This window comes from Lampris incognitus, chromosome 20, assembly GCF_029633865.1.
Source record: "Lampris incognitus isolate fLamInc1 chromosome 20, fLamInc1.hap2, whole genome shotgun sequence".
NCBI classification, from domain to species: Eukaryota; Metazoa; Chordata; class Actinopteri; order Lampriformes; family Lampridae; genus Lampris; species Lampris incognitus.
The window spans coordinates 7716785-7740955 of NC_079230.1; the positions used below are offsets into that span (position 1 = coordinate 7716785).

The following is a 24171-nucleotide window of genomic DNA, read 5'->3' on the forward strand; positions in this document are numbered from 1 at the left end:
CTTGCACCCATGCTAGTCGCCTGAGCTAGCTAGCTACCTCAATCATTCCAAATGCAAGCCAGGAGGTAAACAAACTTAATGCAAGCTAATGATAGCGGACATTGTTTAGCTGGATAGCAGTTTCACAGGTATGTAGCAAGTTAAATTCTTAATGTCCCCCTCTTTTGGGGACTGTATATATATATATATATGTGTGTGTGTGTGTGTGTGTGTGTGTGTGTGTGTTGCTAAGTCGGTCTTTGCTTTGGAAGGAAACTGAAAGCTAGCTTGCAATCTAAGATTACAATCACTCAGTTTTACAGTAGTACATTAATTTGGTTCTTGCATTAATGCTATGCAGGTGTTCATTTATGTAACTTGGAGCTACTTATTTGAGTTTAAAGCCTATTAAAAAGAAAATGTTCCTACATCAACTCATCCCTATTACTGTTCTGTTCTGTTCTGCTTGTTTAGGATAGGCAATCACATCAGGCATCAACCTCAATGAGAGGATGAAGTTAATGTTAGGTTAATGAAGTTAATGTTGCACAGGTGAGCAGTCAAATGAAATTAGTTTTAAGGTTTGCCCTCATATCATATTTCATGCTGTAGACATGTTAGCGTGTTTCTGGTAGAGAGGCACTCAGCAGGAGGCAGAGGAAATGGGGGGGGGGTTAGAAGTTAATATAGCATCTTGGGGTGAAGGTTGTGGTGCTACAGGTGTACATTTTGAACTCGATATTTGCCCATGATGGTGAAGTAAATGTAGCAATGCACGGCATTCATTTTTATTTGGCGTGCTGTGGATACTGGAATGGGGGCTGAAGGCAGGAGGTTGCAGTGGTCATGTCCCACCCCTAGATCCCCCCACGCTTTTAAAACCGCTGCTCCGGCCCTGCCACCCACACACAACTTTTTGGGTCTATGCAATAGCTCTGAATCACAGACTTGAGACAGCAACCTGTTATACCTGAAATGTCAGGCAGAACCTCGAGTGTTTTTCTCCTATTATGTTCCCGAGAAGGCGATCCCTTATAAAGCTGGCCACCTATGCCGGTGTAATAAACATATCCGGGATGGGGGGTGGCAACACATTGAGGCTATGCAAAACTAAACAAACAAAAAGGTAGTTTCTACACATGCCACATTTGGATTTAATCACATAACTATCGCAAAAAATAGCTCGCCTTAGCTATTTAAGCCATATATTCCCTGCAAAGCATCGACTGATTTATGAGCTGATGAGAACACTGATAGCCAAACACCGATACCAGGAACATGCCATCCCAGGTCCTTTCTGTGTGGAGTTTGCATGTTCTCCCCGTGTCCGCTCGGCTTTCCGCCAGGTATTCCAGCGTCCTCCCGCCATCAAAAAGACATGCATGTTGGGGTTAATACTCCTGTCTCGCGCCCCTGAGCAAGGCACGGCAAGACAAACCGGAGTTGGTCCCCGGGTGCTGCACTGCAGCTGCCCACCGCTCCTAGCTACACGGCTAGGATGGGTTAAATACAGAAGATGAATTTCCTCACGGGGATTAATAAAGTACATCTTAATCTTAAAGAAGTTTTCTTTTTCATCCCCCGTCTGTCCATCTCACTTGCCCCAAACTCACCAGAACTAAGATAGAAAAAAAAAAAAGTCAACTGATATGGGATGTAAACAACAATAAAAGCAATTATGGGATGAATCGATGCAAAAAGAAGTCCTCTCCTTACCCCAAATCCCAAGGACCAGCAGACACGATAACAGCCTGTTCAGAAGCAGCGATGTCATTCTCTCTGGCGGGTTCCCGGCTCTGCGACGAAACATACGACCGTCTAGACGACCAAGTTGGAGCAAACCACAAGAGAATCAGTCCAAAGAAATCCCAAGTTGCGTTAAGGATATCCTGGAACGAGGGCCAACTTAGAAAAGCCAGCAAAACAAGAACCAAAAACCACGCACTTCACAAAGTGCACTGCCTATCTCTGTGATCCGGCGTTGACTTATGGCCCATACGGCTGCAGGAACATCCTCAGGGGGAACCTGCGGCGGAAATCCTCCCCACAACGTCTTCAAAGCAGAAGCCGAGGCCCTTCACGGCGCGTCTTGGCGAAACGTTTTTAATCCTTCAGATGGGACGCCGATATCCCGGTGGAGGGGTGAGGACACGCCATACAATCTGCCGAGCTGCCAACTAAGGTGCTGCAACCTGTCTGAGATACACCTGTCACAACACCTCCCTCTTTCACTCTCTCTCTCTCTCTCTCTCTCTTTCCCCTCCCTCTCTCTCCTACCTCCCCCCTCTCCTTCCAACGCTCCCTCGCTCTCTCCTAACTCCCCTTCTCTCTCGCTCCTTCGAACTCTTCCCCCTTTCTCTCTCCCTCTCCTCCTAATGCTCCCTCGCTCTCTCTCTCCTAACTCCCCCCTCCTCTTCTAACTCCCTCTTTCTCTCCTCTCTCCCCCTCTCGCTCTCCTAACTCCCCACTCGCTCGCTCCTTCTAATGCTCCCTCGCTCTCTCTCCTAACTCCCCCTCTCCCCTTCTAACTCTTTCCCCCCTCTCTTGCTCTTTCTCTCTCTCCTAACTCCCCCCTCTCCTTCTAATGCTCCCTTGCTCTCTCCAAACTCTCCCCTCTCCTTCTAATGCTCCCTCGCTCTCTCTCTCCTAACTCCCTCCTCTCCTTCTAATGCTCCCTTGCTCTCTCCTAACTCCCCCCTCTCCTTCTAATGCTCCCTCGCTCTCTCCCCCCTCTCCTTCTAATGCTCCCTTGCTCTCTCCTAACTCCCCCCTCTCCTTCTAATGCTCCCTCGCTCTCTCTCTCCTAACTCCCTCCTCTCCTTCTAATGCTCCCTTGCTCTCTCCTAACTCCCCCCTCTCCTTCTAATGCTCCCTCACTCTCTCCCTCCTAACTCCCCCCTCTCCTTCTAATGCTCCCTCGCTCTCTCTCTCCTAACTCCCCCCTCTCCTTCTAATGCTCCCTTGCTCTCGCCCTCCTAACTCCCCCCTCTCCTTCTAATGCTCCCTTGCTCTCTCCTAACTCCCCCCTCTCCTTCTAATGCTCCCTCGCTCTCTCCCTCCTAACTCCCCCCTCTCCTTCTAATGCTCCCTCGCTCTCTCCCTCCTAACTCCCCCCTCTCCTTCTAATGCTCCCTCGCTCTCTCCCCCTCTCCTTCTAATGCTCCCTTACTCTCTCTCTAACTCCCCCTCCCCTTCTAACTTCACCCCTCTCTTGCTCTTTCTCTCTCTCCTAACTCCCCCCTCTCCTTCTAATGCTCCCTTGCTCTCTCCTAACTCCCCCCTCTCCTTCTAATGCTCCCTCGCTCTCTCCCTCCTAACTCCCCCCTCTCCTTCTAATGCTCCCTCGCTCTCTCCCTCCTAACTCCCCCCTCTCCTTCTAATGCTCCCTTACTCTCTCTCTAACTCCCCCTCCCCTTCTAACTTCACCCCTCTCTTGCTCTTTCTCTCTCTCCTAACTCCCCCCTCTCCTTCTAATGCTCCCTTGCTCTCTCCTAACTCCCCCCTCTCCTTCTAATGCTCCCTTGCTCTCTCCTAACTCCCTCCTCTCCTTCTAATGCTCCCTCGCTCTCTCCCTCCTAACTCCCCCCTCTCCTTCTAATGCTCCCTCGCTCTCTCCCCCTCTCCTTCTAATGCTCCCTTACTCTCTCTCTAACTCCCCCTCCCCTTCTAACTTCACCCCTCTCTTGCTCTTTCTCTCTCTCCTAACTCCCCCCTCTCCTTCTAATGCTCCCTTGCTCTCTCCTAACTCCCCCCTCTCCTTCTAATGCTCCCTCGCTCTCTCCCTCCTAACTCCCCCCTCTCCTTCTAATGCTCCCTCGCTCTCTCCCTCCTAACTCCCCCTCTCCTTCTAATGCTCCCTTACTCTCTCTCTAACTCCCCCTCCCCTTCTAACTTCACCCCTCTCTTGCTCTTTCTCTCTCTCCTAACTCCCCCCTCTCCTTCTAATGCTCCCTTGCTCTCTCCTAACTCCCCCCTCTCCTTCTAATGCTCCCTCGCTCTCTCCCTCCTAACTCCCCCCTCTCCTTCTAATGCTCCCTCGCTCTCTCCCTCCTAACTCCCCCCTCTCCTTCTAATGCTCCCTCGCTCTCTCCCTCCTAACTCCCCCTCTCCTTCTAATGCTCCCTTACTCTCTCCCTCCTAACTCCCCCCTCTCTCTCTTCCCTTCTAACCCCCCCCCTCACACACCTAAACTGTCTTTCTCACACTCATGCATACAAACACACACACGTGCATGCGCATGCACACTCACACACAAAACTCGCCTTTCCAGTTCGGTTAAAGCAGCACGCCAGTTGTTTTCGCGTCTTTACACGCTCCTGGCACACAGCAGAAGCAGGTGAAATGGCAAATACGGAGATCGAGTTTTAACCACCTCCAGAGAGAGCGGCGAGACGAACCGATCGACAAAGACCTTCACCGCAGCCTCGATATCGTATGATGTACAAGACAAAGGGTACCTTTTGGATCCTTTTAGACTGCCTAAAAAAAGAAAAAAAATTTTTTTTTAAAAGTCTAGTCTTTCAAACATCTGGAGCTGGCACCAATAACCCCACAATGCTTTCCCCCATTTGAATATGTTTTTTTTACGTAGGCCTAATACGACAGGTGGGAGTCTATGCTTTAATAAGCAGTTCTGGTACTGTAATAATTACACCACTCTAATCCCATGTACACAATTCACTATTGTCCTTTGCACATTATACATCAAAATACACGTATAGGCCTCTAATAGAACATTGTGAAAACTTGTAAGCCATGAAAGCTTCTAAATGACCTATTAACCCACGGTAACCAGCTTATGTTCTGAGAAGGGTTACAGTACGTATTCACCGCAAGCCATTGATGGCCTCTCTACCAGGAGCACCGCTTCAAAAACTTAGCTCCCTCACTGGCAGAGACATCATTTGTTTATTCACTACTCCTACTACTACGTCTTTCGGCAGCTCCCATTAGGGGGCGCCACAGTGGATCATCTGTTTCCATCTCTTCCTGTCCTCTGCATCTTCCTCTGTCACACCAGCCACCTGCATGTCCTCCCTCACCACATCCATAAACCTCCTCTTTGGCCTTCCTCTTCTCCTCTTCCCTGGCAGCTCCACATTCAGCATCCCCCTCCCCCACCCAATACACCCAGCATCTCTCCCCCACACATGTCCAAGCCATCTCAGTCATGCCTCTCTTGCTTCGTCTCCACACCGTCCAAGGTGTTAAAATGAAGACACTGCAAAACCTTAGGAGCCGATCTCACTTAATTCGTCCCCTTTGCACCCTCTGTCGGAGGAAACACTAGTGTGCGTACCTGTTCGTATTTGTGTGGACCAAAAGTGTGTTAAGAGTGTGTTACGATCAACAAAGGGAACCTGAACGCAGAACACGGACTCAGAGTAGACCGAATGAGAGGAGGTTTGGCTGTTGTCGGAGAGCGAAGGCGAATGGAGGTGGGGGTTACGGCAGGCCAGGCCGGGCCAGAGGGCAGAGGGCAGTTACTGGCTGGAGAAGCAAGGCAAACCAGGGGGGACGGTCGGTTTGCGAGCGTGGCTGGATGACTGAACAGGAGGCTGAACAGGGAAACAGGCAGGCAATGCAGCGATTCTACGGCACAGGGAGGAGGCAGTGATAACAACCAACAACATGAGAGCGAGGCTTAGAATACACAACACCAACCGGCAGGCGGGGGAGCACAGGAGACAGAGAAACACTAGAAACACAAGGAATAAACTGGAGGCACGGCCATGTCAGTACAGTACCACCCCCTCAGGGGGAGCCTCCAGGCCAGGTGAACCACCAGGCTCGTCTGGATGGTCTCGATGGAAGTCCTGGATGAGGGAGGGGTCCAAAATGAGACAGCGAGGAATCCAGGTACACTCCCCCCTGACTAGCGCTGTCAACGAATATTCGAGTTTAGACTCTATAACCGAACTAGAAGAACCCCGCTACGATGTAGCGGTTTGGTGATCCACCCGTCTAAATCTCCCTCCTCTTCATCCTGCCAGCTAACCGCCTTCCCCCTGCCCCTAAACCCACCACCCCCCACTCCAACTCCCTCCCCCCCAAATGCTCAGAATCATCTGAAATGCCGAGAAAATTGTTTTTTTTTAGAAAATGCATATTTTGCATAATTATGCATAATTATATTTTAATGTTCTGCTATTTTTCTGGTCCTCTCTGGAACAATACCTACCACCTCCAAAAAAAATGAGGATCATAAGTGCATTTTTGCAAAAATGCATATATATTTTGCATAATGCCAAAACATTTCTAAGTCCCACAAAAAAAGTTTTATATACTCGAAAAAATCAAAGATGCTCAGAATCATCTGAAATTCAGAGAAAAGTGGTTTTTAGCCATTTTTAGAAAAATTCATATTTTGCATATTTATGCATAATTTTTAATTTTCTGGGATTTTCCCCTTTACTCTCTGAGACAATACCTACCACCTCCAAAAATAATTAGGATCATAAGTGCTTTAGTTTTCGGTCCCGCTATCTACACTAACACCACACACACACACACACACACACACATTCCGAAAATATATGAGAAGACTAGAAGAGCCCCGCTACAATGTAGCGGTTTGGTGATCCACCCGTCTACATCTCCCTCCTCTTCACCCTGCCAGCTAACCGCCTTCCCCCTGCCCCTAAACCCCCCCACTCCAACTCCCCCCCCCCCAATGCTCAGAATCATCTGAAATGCCGAGAAAAGTGGTTTTTAGCCATTTTTTAGAAAAATTTATATTTTGCATATTTATGCATAATTATGCATAATTTTAATTTTCTGGGATTTTTCCCCTTACTCTCTGAGACAATACCTACCACCTCCAAAAAGAATTAGGAAAACTTGCGGAACCTCGACACAGAGTCGTACGCAAGCTGTGTAAGCTAGTTAGCTTGCCGGTCCACCACCAGTAGCCTGAGGACACTGGAAAAGGAGCATGGCCTGATGTCCGGAACTCCACCCAAACAGCCACGTCTCCACTTATAGTTTACACCGCCCGCCACAAGCTCGCTGTCTGCAGCACGGCAAGAGGCCTACGCCAAGAAACTTACTTCGTCCACAGGCAAGGACGTGAGGCCGATCAGCACAGTCGATGGGCCGGGTGTTGCGTATGAGCCACACCAGTCATGGGCTGAGGTTGCCGCAGAAGTTACGGCCGTTTTTACGACAGTCTGCCGGAAAACAGTTGTGATATGCGGCACGCAATAAAGGTGACGTGTTCGAGCTGAAGTTGCGGTTCGCAAGTTACTGAAACGTGATACTGGGCTTTAGAGAAAGATGGGGGAAAAATACTGTTAAATTGTTTATTTGAACCGGTATGAATATCACCTAATCTGTGTAGAAATTAGGCTATCGGATAACACACCAGTTACGAATCATCTCGCTCTGAGGCAGCGCGTTCTCGTTTCTCATTTTCATTCATTCATTCATTCATTCATTCATTCATCACCAGCCGCTTCTCCAGGGTGGGGTCGCGGTGGCAGCAAGCTACGTAGGGCACTCCAGACGTCTCTGTCCCCAGCAACGCCCTCCAGCTCCTCCTGGGGGATCCCAAGGCGCCCCCAGGCCACATTGGACATGTAGTCCCCTCCAGCGAGTTCTGGGTCTACCCCGGGGTCTCCTCCCAGTTGGCCGTGCGCGGTAAACCTCCAAAGAAAGGCATCCTGATCAGATGCCCGAACCACCTGAACTGGCTCCACTCCGAGCTCCCTCCGGATGTCCGAGCTCCTCACCCTATCTCTAAGGCTGAGCCCAGACACCCTACGGAGGAAACTCATTTCAGCCGCTTGTATCCGCGACCTCACCCTTTCGGTCACTACCCAAAGCTGATGACCATAGGTGAGGGTTGGGACGAAAATTGACTGGTCAATTGAGAGCTTTGCCCTCCGGCTAAGCTCCCTCTTCACCACAACGGTCCGGTACAACCTCCGCATTACTGCTGATGCTGCACCAATCCGCCTGCCAATCTCCCGCTCCATCCGACCCTCACTCGTGAACAAGACCCTGAGATACTTGAACTCCTTCACTTGAGGCAACAACTCATCCCCAACCCGAAGAGAGCAATCCACCATTTTCTGGTCGAGAACCACGGCCTCAGACCTGGAGGTGCCGACACTCATCCTAGCCATCTCAGACTCAGCTGCAAACCGCCCCAGTGCGCGCTGAAGGTCGCGTTCTTATGAAGCCAACAAAACCACATCATCTGCGAAGAGCAGAGATGCAATTCTGAGGTTCTCAAAACAGACACACTCCTCACCTTGGCGCGCCTTGAGATCCTGTCCATGAATATCACAAACGGAATCGGAGACAAGGGACAACCTTGATGGAGTCCGACACCCACCGAAAACGTGTTTGACTTTGTGCCGAGAATGCGGACACAGCTCTCACTTTGGTTATATAAGGATCAGATGGTTTGTAGCAACTGCCCTGGTATCCCATACTCTTGCAGTTCCCCCTACAGAGTGCCCCGGGGTACACGGTTGTAAGCCTTCTCCAAGTCCACAAAACCCATGTAGACTGGCTGGTCAAACTCCCATGCCCCCCTCAGCACGTCCGCAAGAGTAAAGAGTTGGTCCATTGTTCCACGGCCAGGATGGAATCCCCATTGTTCCTCCTGGATCCGAGGTTCGACAATCGCTTGGAGCCTCCTTTCGAGCACCGTAGAGTAGACTTTACCAGGGAGGCTGAGCAATGTGATGCCCCGATAATTGGAGCACACCCTCCGGTCCCCCTTTTTGAATATGGGAACCACCACCCCAGTCTGCCACTCCACAGGTACTGTCCCCAACCTCCACGTGACACTGAAGAGGCATGTCAACCAAGACAGTCCAACAATGTCCACAGCCTTCAGCATCTCAGGGTGAATCTCATCCACACCCGGCGCCTTGCCACCAAGGATCTTTTTAACTACCTCAGAGACCTCTGCCAGGGATATGGGTGGGGCTTCCCCTGAGTCTTCAGACTCTACCTCCTCCACTGAGGACGTGTTAGCTGGGTTCAGGAGCTCCTCAAAGTGTTCTTTCCACTGCTCGACAATATCCCCAGTCCTGGTCAACAGTTCCCCTCCCCGGCGGAACACAGCCTGAGTCAAGCCTGCTTCCCCTTCCTGGGTCGCCGGATGGTTTGCCAGAACTTCCTTGAGGCTAACCGAAAGTCCTCCTTCATAGCCTCGCCGAACTCCTCCCACACCTGAGTTTTTGCTTTTGTGACTGCCGAAGTGGCAGCCCTTCTGGCCTCCCAGTACCTGTCTGTTGCTTCAGGAGACCCCTGGGCCAACCAAGTCCGAAAGGCCTCCTTCTTCAGCCTGACAGCTTCCCTCACCGCCGGTGTCCACCAGTGGGTTCTTAGGTTGCCACCTCGACAGGCACCGATGACCTTATGACCACAGCTCCTGCCTGCCGCATCTGCAATAGAGGCTTTGAACATGGCCCACTCAGACTCCATGTCCCCAGCCTCCGTTGGGATACACGAGAACTTCTTCCAGAGGTGGGAGTTGAAGACCTCATGGACAGGGGCCTCTGCCAGACATTCCCAGTTCACCCTGACTACACGTTTGGGTTTGCCAGGTCTGCCCGGCAGCCTTCCCTGCCATCTGATCCAACTCACCACCAGGTGGTGATCGGTTGACAGCTCTGCTCCTCTCTTCACCTGAGTGTCCAACAAGGCACCGCTCGGGTTCAAATCGGGGAGGCCGTTCCTCCCAGTCATGCCTCCAGGTTTCTCCATCGTTGCCCACATCAGCATTGAAGTACCCCGGCAGAACTACAGAGTCCTGAGGTGGAGCCCTATCCAGGACACCACCCAGAGACTCCAAGAAGGCCGGATACTCCAAACTGCTATTCGGTGCATAAGCTCACACAACAATCAAAGCCTTCCCCCGAATGACTCGCATTCGTATAGAGGCGACCCTCTCATTCCCCAGGGAGAACTCCAACAGCGGCGCTCAACCGGGGACTTGTGAGTATCCCCACACCCATCCGGTGCCTGTCACCTTGGCCAACTCAGAAAAAGTAATGAGTCCAGCCCCTCTCCAGGAGTTTGGTACTAGAGCCCCATCCTATGTGTGGAGGTGAGCCCAATTATATCTAGTTGGTGATACTTCACCTCCTGCACCAGCTCAGGCTCCTTCCCTGCCAGAGAGGTGATATTCCATGTTCCAAGGACCAATCTGCAATGCCGGAGGTCAGCACGTCCTGGTCCCCGCCTTTGCCTGCCACCCAGCCTGCATTGCACCCTACCCCAATGCTCATCCCCGCATGTGGTGGGTCCACAGGGTAGTGGCTCCATGTTGTTTTTCAGGCTGGGCCCGACCGGGCCCCATGGGCCAAGGCCCAGCCACCAGACGTTCGCTGACGAGCTCCCTTCCCAGGTCTGGCTCCGGGAGGGGGCCCCGGTTTCCCTTTTCTAGGTGAGGTGCTGTAACTCTGCTGGTGGAGGCACAACCATGACCGTGACAGAGTGAGGACACTCGGCGACACAGTGGCCCAGAGGTTAGCGCTGTCACCTCACAGCAAGAAGGTCCTGGGTTCGAACCCCAGGGTTGTTCAACCTTGGGGGTCATCCCAGGTCGTCCTCTGTGTGGAGTTTGCATGGTCTCCCCGTGTCTGCAGTGGGAAAGTGAGAACATTTGGGCTGGCTAAGGTTAGGAGCTAGAGAACAAATGCGGTCAATGACGGTCTTCACAAGTATAGAAAAAAACAAACGTGGCATCCGGGTGGTGTGGCGGTCTATTCCATTGCCTACCAACACGGGGATTGCCGGATTGAATCCCTTATGTTGGTATATGATAGACACATGAATCATGTAGGAAATGACATGAATCACATATTGTTACGTCATATTGCCCTCCTGCGGCTGCAAAACTGCTCAGGGACTTGACAACGTAGCCTCTTCCTCTCATTGTGTCATCATGCAGACCTTTCACCCATGCACACCCAGGGACTGAACCCATTACTCACACAGATTCCTGCAAACAGATGGATGGAATTTCTAGTTAGGGTTAACGAGAAAGAGGAAGTGAGTGGGCCAGTAATGTGTGGTGGGAGGTTGGGTCAGAGTCATCACTGTCAAGCATCACATCTGCACGTTAAAAATCAACAATGACGGACAACCAGCAAACATCCACGAAACCCTTTATTAGACGACATTACAGCATAGCATGCCGTTAAGGCATTAAAATGGCCGACAATATGTGTTTAAATAGAATCCAGTAATACAACATGTTTTTGCAGAGCCACTCGGTTTCATGTACAATAAAGAAGACTGACCAGGGAAAGATAAGAACAGCTCTTTTTTTTTTTTTGGTTCAACTTCCTTGTTTCAGACTTGCGTGTCTGTTAAACTTCTGTTTTTACCCGTGTTGAATTGTAAAAAAAAAAAGAAAAACATTCAGAAGGCGATGCTGCTACAAAACTATTCTCTCTTGACAAATGTTCCCCAAGAAGCTATGGGTCGACATGGTGCAAGAGTGAAGGCACCATTTCATTTCTTTTGACCGATGGTCTCGTATGTGTCCTGGGGATGAGGAGACAAACCCTGGAGAGAGAGAGAGAGATGGACAGAGAGAGACAGACAGAAAGAGAGAGAGATAAAGACAGACAGAGAGAGATAAAGACAGAGAGACAGCGAGCGACAGAGAGCGAGAGACAGACAGACAGAGAGGGAGAGAGAGAGACAGACAGACAGAGAAGAGAGAGAATTTGATGGGGTTTTTTTATTTTAAAACAAGTATTTAACAAAAAATTACCAAAAAAAACCCAGACTTCACATCTTTTTAACAATATAAACAATATTTGTCAAATGACAAGCAAGTCCTTAACATGCATCTTTAACAGTCCCAATAATATCCATTCAACAACCCAGGTTTGGAGAGGGAAGCCTCTGCTGAATAATGCTCAGTCTGACTGACTTCACAACCCGGCTTTAAAGGTCGCGTCTCAAAATCAAAACTACACAATGCACAAAAACTCAACTCTTTAAACCCACAAGAATTAGACACCCGAGTGCAACCCACCCACACCCACTGTGCACATGACAGACAGACAGAGAGACAGACAGAGAGACAGACACAGAGAGAGAAACAGACAGACAGACAGAGAGAGAGAGAGAGAGAGAGAGAGAGAGAGAGAGAGAGAGAGAGAGAGAGAGCGCTGGCGTTCATACACTATTAAATAGTATTTACACCAACACAGCTGTCCACTTCGTGTGTGTGTGTGTGTGTGTGTGTGTGTGTGTGTGTGGAGGAGGGGGTGTTCAATGAAACCAAACCGCAATCACCGGAAAATAAGCTTACAGTCGCTACCATATGACGGTTTTAAGTTGGAAACGTCCGTGATTTGATGATCCCTCGCTAAATTATGAGTTTTACCACGAAGTATAGTGTATTCGCAGCCATGCTAGCTCAAAGGCCAGCTTGTATAAGGTATTCTGTGCTCACAATGAAAAAATAAAATGTCCGCTTGTTGGGAAAAAAAAAGACCCTTCTGGGGGCGTCCGGATAGCGTGGCGGTCTATTCCGTTATCTACCAACACGGGGATCGGCGGTTCGAATCCCCGTGTTACCTCACTATTGGCCCTGTCTGCAGGTGGGAAGCCGGATGTGGGTATGGGTCCTGGTCGCTGCACTAGCGCCTCCTCTGGTCGGTCGGGGCGCCCTTTTTGGGGGGGGGGGGGCTGGGGAGAATAGCATGATCCTCCCACACTGTACGTCCCCCTGGCGAAACTCCTCACCGTCAGGTGAAAAGAAGCTGCTGGCGACGCCGCATGTATCGGAGGAGGCATGTGGTAGTCTGCAACCCTCTCAGGATCGGCAAAGAGGGTGGAGCAGCGACCGGGACGGCTTGGAAGAGTGGGGTAATTGGCCAGGTACAATTGGGGAGAAAAAGGGGGAAATAAAAAAATAAAATAAAAAAAGGGGGGCTCCAACAGTCCTGAAATTCATCCCTAAATAAAGGTAACAGCCTTGATAAAGCATGCTGAGCATGCATCAAGACACCTTGATAAAGAATAACCTTGTTTTGTACATCAAAGAAGGTTGAATGAGTTCATCTGGATAGTTGAGTGATGAAACATATCTGTCAATAAACATTGTATCTGTCAATAAACATTGTATCTGTCAATAAACTTTGTATCCAGATGAACTCATTCGACCTTTGATTTTCTTCCCTGGATTATTGAGCATGCACCAAAACACTTGTTTTGTACAGATACAGAATCACCCTAAAAAAGGGTATTTTAAACCCGGAAACACAGAAGAAGTCAAAGTTTTACAACATGCAACACAACAGTTGGCGGTCACAAAGAGGAAGCACTACTGGGAGGCGTCCACCATGTCACATACAGCAGATCATTACATCGCATATATTTACATTATCTCCCATGTAAAGACCACCCTCATCATCACACCATCTCATATATAAATATATAATGTAGGTCCTCCAGTCCCATTGAAAGATCAACATGTGCCACGTACCGTATAGATGGACTCTTCAGTCTGTGGGGACAATATAACACAACAAGCGTGACATTAGATACACGATGATTTCATGTCCTCACATGAGATGTGAGCATTTCTGACAACTTTCACACATCTGGTGTCATAGCCAAAGACAAGACATATGCAGAAATCACCTGTTATCAGCTTTACATAGTTGTGAATGTCATGAGGAAGAAGAGAAAGACAAGTTGCAGAAGACTCCCCACACTTTGTATGAGTGTGACTGGGAGTGCATGTCCCATGTGTACTTATCTAAGTGTAGGTTTCAACTGTTATTGCGTGCACCTGTGCGTGTGTGCGCGTGCATACTTACGTGTGTGTGCACGCATGTGTGTTTGTGTGCATGTGTGTGCATGCATGTGTGCATGTTTGTGTGGATGTGTGTGCGCGCGCGTGCATGCATGCATGTGTTCTTGTGTGTGTATGTGTACGTGCATGTGTGCATGCATTGCGCATGCGTGTGCGCTTACATGCGTGTTTGTGTGTGTGTGTGTGTCCTTACTGGCTTTATGGCCTCAGCTTTTTTCTGTTTAGCATTGAAGACCTGTCAGAGAGAGTGTGACATGAGAGAAGGACATGTTCAATGGCTGTTATTAGTTTTAATTTAGCAGTAATGATTGTATAATTTAGTAGTAATGATGGTATAATTTAGCAGTAATGATTGTATAATTTAGTAGTAATGATGGTATAATTTAGTAGTAATGATGGTATCATTTAGTAGTAATGATGGTATCATTTAGTAGTAATGATAGTATCATTTAGTAGTAACGATAGTATAAGTTAGTAGTAATGATGGTATCATTTAGTAGTAACGATAGTATAAGTTAGTAGTAATGACGGTATCATTTAGTAGTAATGATAGTATAAGTTAGTAGTAATGACGGTATCATTTAGTAGTAATGATAGTATAAGTTAGTAGTAATGATGGTATCATTTAGTAGTAATGACAGTATAATTTAGTAGTAATGATGGTATCATTTAGTAGTAACGATAGTATAGGTTAGTAGTAATGACGGTATCATTTAGTAGTAACGATAGTATAAGGTAGTAGTAATGATGGTATCATTTAGTAGTAATGACAGTATAAGTTAGTAGTAATGACGGTATCATTTAGTAGTAATGATAGTATAAGTTAGTAGTAATGACAGTATCATTTAGTAGTAATGATAGTATAAGGTAGTAGTAATGATGGTATCATTTAGTAGTAATGATAGTATAATTTAGTAGTAATGATGGTATCATTTAGTAGTAACGATAGTATAAGTTAGTAGTAATGACGGTATCATTTAGTAGTAATGATAGTATAAGTTAGTAGTAATGACGGTATCATTTAGTAGTAACGATAGTATAAGGTAGTAGTAATGACGGTATCATTTAGTAGTAATGATAGTATAAGTTAGTAGTAATGACGGTATCATTTAGTAGTAATGATAGTATAAGGTAGTAGTAATGATGGTATCATTTAGTAGTAATGACAGTATAATTTAGTAGTAATGATGGTATCATTTAGTAGTAACGATAGTATAAGTTAGTAGTAATGACGGTATCATTTAGTAGTAATGATAGTATAAGTTAGTAGTAATAACGGTATCATTTAGTAGTAACGATAGTATAAGGTAGTAGTAATGATGGTATCATTTAGTAGTAATGATAGTATAAGTTAGTAGTAATGACGGTATCATTTAGTAGTAATGATAGTATAAGTTAGTAGTAATGACGGTATCATTTAGTAGTAATGATAGTATAAGTTAGTAGTAATGACGGTATCATTTAGTAGTAATGATAGTATAAGTTAGTAGTAATGACGGTATCATTTAGAAGTAATGATAGTATAAGTTAGTAGTAATGATGGTATCATTTAGTAGTAACGATAGTATAAGTTAGTAGTAATGACGGTATCATTTAGTAGTAATGATAGTATAAGTTAGTAGTAATGATGGTATCATTTAGTAGTAACGATAGTATAAGGTAGTAGTAATGATGGTATCATTTAGTAGTAACGATAGTATAAGTTAGTAGTAATAATGGTATCATTTAGTAGTAACGATAGTATAAGTTAGTAGTAATGACGGTATCATTTAGTAGTAATGATAGTATAAGTTAGTAGTAATGACGGTATCATTTAGTAGTAATGATAGTATAAGGTAGTAGTAATGATGGTATCATTTAGTAGTAATGACAGTATAATTTAGTAGTAATGATGGTATCATTTAGTAGTAACGATAGTATAAGTTAGTAGTAATGACGGTATCATTTAGTAGTAATGATAGTATAAGTTAGTAGTAATAACGGTATCATTTAGTAGTAACGATAGTATAAGTTAGTAGTAATGATGGTATCATTTAGTAGTAACGATAGTATAAGTTAGTAGTAATGACGGTATCATTTAGTAGTAATGATAGTATAAGTTAGTAGTAATGACGGTATCATTTAGTAGTAATGATAGTATAAGTTAGTAGTAATGACGGTATCATTTAGTAGTAATGATAGTATAAGTTAGTAGTAATGACGGTATCATTTAGAAGTAATGATAGTATAAGTTAGTAGTAATGATGGTATCATTTAGTAGTAACGATAGTATAAGTTAGTAGTAATGACGGTATCATTTAGTAGTAATGATAGTATAAGTTAGTAGTAATGATGGTATCATTTAGTAGTAACGATAGTATAAGGTAGTAGTAATGATGGTATCATTTAGTAGTAACGATAGTATAAGTTAGTAGTAATAATGGTATCATTTAGTAGTAACGATAGTATAAGTTAGTAGTAATGACGGTGTCATTTAGTAGTAATGATAGTATAAGTTAGTAGTAATGACGGTATCATTTAGTAGTAACGATAGTATAAGGTAGTAGTAATGACGGTATCATTTAGTAGTAATGATAGTATAAGTTAGTAGTAATGATGGTATAATTTAGTAGTAATGATAGTATAAGTTAGTAGTAATGACGGTATCATTTAGTAGTAACGATAGTATAAGTTAGTAGTAGTGATGGTATCATTTAGTAGTAATGATGGTATCATTTAGTAGTAATGATAGTATAAGTTAGTAGTAATGATGGTATAAACAGTCCTCATTTTCTTGCATTGCATTTTTTTCGAAACACTTTAATAAAAACACTTTACAAATGACTGAGGGAAAATCCAAAACAAGTCAGCGTTTGTTATGAGATCATGACGAGGTGGCCTGCCATCAAATGGGGAAAACGAACCAAACGCAGTCTCTCATTCATTTGAGAAAAGTTTCATGTTACGTTTCGTTTTAGTTGCGTCGTGCCCAATGAAATGGATATTTCAGATTTATAATTCTTTTCTTTCCACCGCCAATATCCACACGATCTTCGGCACACAACATGAACCTTGCCAAAGGTCAACCACTCCGAGAAACCCTCAACTCCTGCCATTGCCGCAATGACGGTCACATGATGGTGGGAAACGTCCACCATTTAATCGTCTTCCTAGACCAGAAGATGACAGCTCAGCCCCTCAGTAAGTTTTAGTGAGAAATATGTCAACTCCTAGAACGTAGGGCATAACTTCACCACCTGGAAGACACGTTTCCCAGGAGGCCTCACACCTCATCCGTGGTGGTTATCTTGACCATTATGAAATGAGTCAGAATCATGTTTACTGGCCTTATAGGTTTGCACAAACTTGGACTTTGACTCCGGTTTCGTGGCTCTCTCAGTGTACTTAACATAGGATAACAACACTACAACACAACAATCTTCAGATATATACACAAGGACTGACTTATACAGGTGAAATAAGAGGTGATAAAGTGCAGTGGTGCAGAGAATATATCATCCAGCCATCCATTATCCAAACCACTTATCCTGCTCCCAGGGTCGCGGGGATGCTGGAGCCTATCCCAGCAGTCATTGGGCGGCAGGCGGGGAGACACCCTTGACAGGCCGCCAGGCCATCACAGGGCCGACACACAGACACACACACTCACACCTAGGGACAATTCAGTACGGCCCATTCACCTGACCTACATGTCTTTGGACTGTGGGAGGAAACCGGAGCACCCAGAAGAAACCCACGCAGACACGGGGAGGACATGCAAACTCTACACAGAGGACGACCCGGGACGACCCCCAAGGTTGGACTACCCCGGGGCTCGAACCCAGGACCTTTTTGCTGTGAGACGACCGCGCTAACCACTGTGCCACCGTGCTGCCCAAGAACATATCAGAGACGCTGAAATAGCTGTTGGCAGGTTACTTACATACACGCCTGAGGTAGATGGACTTGACAGAGCAAGGAAACCGGGTTTCCAGAAACGCTGAGGTTTCTGGATCTCGGACAGTGTTCTCAGCTTATGACAGTTGACATGAGAGCTTGCATTTGCGTACATGTATTTCTCCTTTTCTGCCTACCGTGAGTCTGCAGTACATGGCGGTCAGGATGATGCCGTAGACAAACAGAATGCCGTCCAGGATGTAACAGATGTGAGAATCGGGCATAGCCGCTAGGAGAACAAACACACGTTTTACTTAGGCGCTAATAAACACATTTGTTCAGTGTCACGTTTTAACCGTGCGGTGACAGGTGACACAACCATCCCAACATTTAGAAGAAAGAAAGAAGAAAGCCAGTCATTGTATTCTTACGACAAATGTGTTCTCCGCATGTAACCCATCCTATTGTGTAGGAGCAGTGGGCAGCTGTAGCGCCCGGGGACCAACATCCAGTTCTTCTTTCCATTGCCTTGCTCAGGGGCACAGGCAGGAGTATTAACCCTAACATGCATGTCTTTTTGATGGTGGGAGAAAACCCATGCAGACACGGGGAGAACACGCAAACAGCACACAGAAAGGACCTGGGACGGGCTGGGGTTCAAACCCAGGGCCTTCTTGCTGTGAGGCAACACTGCTAACCACTGGGCCACCATGCTGCCCAATTCTGCATTACTATATTCAGCATTATTACATTCTGCATTACTATATTTGGCATTATTACATTCTGCATTATTATATTCTGTGGTATTACATTCTGCATTATCACATTCTGCATTATCACATTCTGCTGTATTATATTCTGCATTATTATATTCAGCATTATTATATTCTGCATTATTACATTCTGCAGTATTACATTCTGCATTATTATATTCTGCATTATTACATTCTGCAGTATTATATTCTGCATTATTATATTATGCATTATTACATTCTGCAGTATTATATTCTGCATTATTATATTATGCATTATTACATTCTGCAGTATTATATTCTGCATTATCACATTCTGCATTATTCCATTCTGCAGTATTACATTTATTATATTCTGCATTATTATATACGGCATCTCGTGCCCATTTTTCCTTTAAATTTGAGCCATTTCAAAAGACACGGCGATTAAACTTGTGTATTCACATGTTTGATCGTGAATTTGGAGTTGCTTGTTTTTTCTGTTTATTTGTTTTGGTTACACTTACGCAACGGGCTCTGGTTGGGTAACGCATTTTGTAAGTTCTTTCTGGGAAAACAACAGACATCAACAGCCACTTAAGAGATGAAGAAACAAAACGTGTCAAACGGACGAAAAAGCGTAACCTGACAGAGCATTCGGGCAGGTCAGAGATGTGGGAGAGAAGAAAGGAAAAGAAAAGGATTGTGGGGAGGAGAACGGAAGAAAACTAGACGAAACGATGGTGGGAAACGAAAGAGCGAGAGAAAGAAAAAAAGAAAGAAAAAAACCACAAAGAGAAGCGAGCAACTAGACAGAAAAAGAGGTGGCATGAAGTCGAAGTGCTGAAGCTAAATTTGTGCTGATGACCTCTTTTAAAGCCTCAAACTGGTTTTACAGAAAATGGCTACCTGGCTCCCTCCCTACGTAGGGTTCACAGCAAGCTAACAGCAGGGTCCTTGGTGTCCGGGCCAGTCTGGTTCGCCCTCCCCTCCAACTAGCAACATGTAGCGTGTTTCAAACCCCCCCCCCCCCATCATTACCCTCCGTAGCTTTGGCCCTGCTTGAATAGAAACGACGTTTGGAGAGTTTGGTTGGACACGTGTTAGGACAGTAGCCTGAGTTGAGTGTGTATCTTGGGTGCCTTCACAGACTGTCTGTATATCTACAGCTGCATCTTCACAGACAGATTGTCTATATACCCATACACAGTACAAAACTGAGTGTTAATTTAACTCTGAGAGTGTACAAATGGAGGAAGTTAAATTAACACTCGGGATTTTATTGGGTAGCCACATCTCCAGACAGTCTATATACCTATAGCTGTATCCTCACAGACAGACTGTCTGTATACCCATAGCTGTATCTTCACAGACAGACTGTCTATATACCTATAGCTGTATCCTCACAGACAGACTGTCTGTATACCTATAGCTGCATCTTCACAGACAGACTGTCTGTATACCTATAGCTGCATCCTCACAGACAGACTGTCTATATACCTATAGCTGTATCTTCACAGACAGACTGTCTGTATACCTATAGCTGCATCCTCACAGACAGTCTATATACCTATAGCTGCATCTTCACAGACAGACTGTCTGTATACCTATAGCTGCATCTTCACAGACAGACTGTCTATATACCTATAGGTGCATCTTCACAGACAGACTGTCTATATACCTATAGCTGCATCCTCACAGACAGTCTATATACCTATAGCTGCATCTTCACAGACAAACTGTCTGTATACCTATAGCTGCATCTTCACAGACAGACAGTCTATATACCTATAGGTGCATCTTCACAGACAGACTGTCTATATACCTATAGCTGCATCCTCACAGACAGACTGTCTGTATACCTATAGCTGTTTCTTCACAGACAGACTGTCTATATACCTATAGCTGTTTCTTCACAGACAGACTGTCTGTATACCTATAGCTGCATCTTCACAGACAGACTGTCTGTATACCCATAGCTGCATCTTCACAGATAGACTGTCTGTATACCCATAGCTGCATCTTCACAGATAGACTGTCTGTATACCTATAGCTGCATCTTCACAGACAGACAGTCTGTATACCCATAGCTGTTTCTTCACAGACAGACAGTCTATATACCTATAGCTGTATCTTCACAGACAGACTGTCTATATACCTATAGCTGTATCCTCACAGACAGACTGTCTATATACCTATAGCTGTATCTTCACAGACAGACTGTCTGTATACCTATAGCTGCATCCTCACAGACAGACTGTCTATATACCTATAGCTGTTTCTTCACAGACAGACTGTCTGTATACCTATAGCTGCATCTTCACAGACAGACTGTCTATATACCTATAGCTGTTTCTTCACAGACAGACAGTCTATATACCTATAGCTGTATCCTCACAGACAGACTGTCTATATACCTATAGCTGCATCCTCACAGACAGACTGTCTATATACCTATAGCTGCATCTTCACAGACAGACTGTCTGTATACCCATAGCTGCATCCTCACAGACAGACTGTCTATATACCTATAGCTGTATCTTCACAGATAGACTGTCTGTATACCCATAGCTGCATCTTCACAGATAGACTGTCTGTATACCTATAGCTGCATCTTCACAGACAGACAGTCTATATACCTATAGCTGTATCTTCACAGACAGACTGTCTATATACCTATAGCTGTATCCTCACAGACAGACTGTCTATATACCTATAGCTGCATCCTCACAGACAGACTGTCTATATACCTATAGCTGCATCTTCACAGACAGACTGTCTGTATACCCATAGCTGCATCCTCACAGACAGACTGTCTATATACCTATAGCTGTATCTTCACAGACAGACTGTCTGTATACCTATAGCTGCATCCTCACAGACAGACTGTCTATATACCTATAGCTGTTTCTTCACAGACAGACTGTCTGTATACCTATAGCTGCATCTTCACAGACAGACTGTCTGTATACCCATAGCTGCATCTTCACAGATAGACTGTCTGTATACCTATAGCTGCATCCTCACAGACAGACTGTCTGTATACCTATAGCTGCATCCTCACAGACAGTCTATATACCTATAGCTGCATCTTCACAGACAGACTGTCTATATACCTATAGCTGCATCTTCACAGACAGACTGTCTGTATACCTATAGCTGCATCTTCACAGACAGACTGTCTGTATACCTATAGCTGCATCTTCACAAACAGACTGTCTGTATATCCATAGCTGCATCATCACAGACAGTCTGTATACCTATAGCTGCATCTTCACAGACAGACTGTCTGTATACCTATAGCTGCATCTTCACAAACAGACTGTCTGTATACCTATAGCTGCATCCTCACAGACAGACTGTCTGTATACCTATAGCTGCATCCTCACAGACAGTCTATATACCTATAGCTGCATCCTCACAGACAGACTGTCTGTATACCTATAGCTGCATCCTCACAGACAGACTGTCTGTATACCTATAGCTGCATCCTCACAGACAGTCTATATACCTATAGCTGCATCTTCACAGACAGACTGTCTATATACCTATAGCTGCATCTTCACAGACAGACTGTCTGTATACCTATAGCTGCATCTTCACAGACAGACTGTCTGTATACCTATAGCTGCATCTTCACAAACAGACTGTCTGTATATCCATAGCTGCATCATCACAGACAGTCTGTATACCTATAGCTGCATCTTCACAGACAGACTGTCTGTATACCTATAGCTGCATCTTCACAAACAGACTGTCTGTATACCTATAGCTGCATCCTCACAGACAGACTGTCTGTATACCTATAGCTGCATCCTCACAGACAGTCTATATACCTATAGCTGCATCCTCACAGACAGACTGTCTGTATACCTATAGCTGCATCCTCACAGACAGACTGTCTGTATACCTATAGCTGCATCCTCACAGACAGACTGTCTGTATACCTATAGCTGCATCTTCACAGACAGACTGTCTGTATACCCATAGCTGCATCTTCACAGACAGACTGTCTATATACGTATAGCTGCATCATCACAGACAGACTGTCTATATACGTATAGCTGCATCATCACAGACAGTCTGTATACCTATAGCTGCATCTTCACAGACAGACTGTCTATATACGTATAGCTGCATCTTCACAGACAGACTGTCTATATACCCATAGCTGCATCCTCACAGACGGTATCTGGAGACCACATCTCTTAAGCAGTGTACTACCCCTGGATATCTGTTCCTTATCAAGGATGTTTGGGCGAAACCACAGCGAGTAATGGCTTGGTTAGGACGACATTTTAAAATTGTTTTTTTCCACACCAAAAAAAAAACAAACACCCACCAAAACTTGACATGAATAAACTCATGACTAACCAACTGAAGAGTATACGTGTTATCTCTTGCTTGTGGACAGCTAGAATACTGTGGTGCATTATCATCAGGAGCGCTCGCTGATTTCCGCTCTTCAGACCCGAGAAGGGTTCAAAGGAAACAACAAATAGGTAGCCCGCCACCTAAAATAACCGAGCGCACGCTTAAGTGTCGCCAGCATCACACAGCAACTGACCTACGCGCACCTAAAGCTGCACCCTTGAGGCTTTGTTTGTTCCTCTGCACGAATTTTGATTTCAGTTTTTCATCCCTGGGTCCTTTTTTTAACGTTTATATATCAAATCTCTTCTCACCCAGCAACGACAAACCCTTCGGCCTCTCTGCAGCGATATTGCACGACTGCATTGTTTGCAGCCGTGCAGTCTTTCGCAATGAACACAACGACCCTGCGGTTGTTCAGCGTGAGTAAATGTGGACTTCTACAGCGAGGCAAATGATAGTGAATACATACTGCAAGCTATTTAGGGTCTGTTTTGTGGGTTTGTTGTTGTTTGGCTTGTCTTGAGAAAAGTTGCCAGATCCGCCTCGAGGCTGTCCTACAGTCCTCCTTGAACTTGTATCTGGAGGACTAGTCTGGGACTCGATTTGCTCAAGCCCGTGTGGACCGTCACCAAAGCAGCCTCACACGCAGGCTGCAGGTGAAGAGGTGCGGAGCGGCATCTTTGACAGGAACTGATCTGCGGCGTCGCCGTGACAGCGAACGTACGCCTCCTGTGAAACGATGCCCCCCAGCGTCTCGAGAACAAAACGGAAAAGCGTCGGTGTTTTCTGCGAATCGTCGCTCATTTTTGGTTTTTTAACGAATGACGAGACTTCAGCAGTTCGGAATACACAGTATGCGTACGACTCTCGCTGGGTACAGACGACCGAAAATATGTAAAAAAAATAACAAAGTCACAATAATTCATATTTAATGCTACCAATTAAACATTGAAATATTGAAAATCAGTAAAACACGTTGGGCGGTTTATCCTTATCTCTCGATGGGACAGGGTTTCGTTCCACTAAGAGATAAGCAACCATGCCCCCCCCCCCTCGCCACTCACCAGCATTTCCAAAACTCATCCATAGACAAACGGTCGATAGCAACATGCCCCTGTCCCACATGGCGACGGTAACGGCGGCTCCACACAGATGTCGGGCGGGTGGGCTTCTTTATTTTCTCGGCGGGACTACAGCGCAGAAAACACACTGAAGAAGTAGCTGGTCTGCCTTCCCTACAGCTCAGATCTGCGTGTTATGCACAGCCAGAGGGGAAGTTGTGGTTGGCGCTCTCAGTCCACTTCTCTCAGATCTCATAAGACTACTTCCCTTGTAACACCAAACCAGAAGGACACATTACACAGGTCTTTACTCAACAGTGAACCGACTCCTTCTCTTCTGAGCTTTCAA

General features: G+C 45.7%; 1 protein-coding gene across 1 annotated transcript; it reads right to left on the reverse strand.

Annotated features, from left to right (window-relative positions):
• Nucleotides 1–11102: 11102 nt before the first annotated feature.
• Nucleotides 11103–24141, reverse strand: fcer1g (Fc epsilon receptor IgFc epsilon receptor Ig). Its single transcript, XM_056300332.1, has 5 exons — nucleotides 23826–24141; nucleotides 17854–17945; nucleotides 13974–14015; nucleotides 13448–13468; nucleotides 11103–11511 (listed from the first exon to the last, which is right to left on the reverse strand). The coding sequence occupies exons 1-5, from the start codon at nucleotides 23884–23886 to the stop codon at nucleotides 11458–11460; spliced, it is 270 nt and encodes an 89-aa protein (XP_056156307.1). The 5' UTR covers nucleotides 23887–24141; the 3' UTR covers nucleotides 11103–11457.
• Nucleotides 24142–24171: the final 30 nt, after the last annotated feature.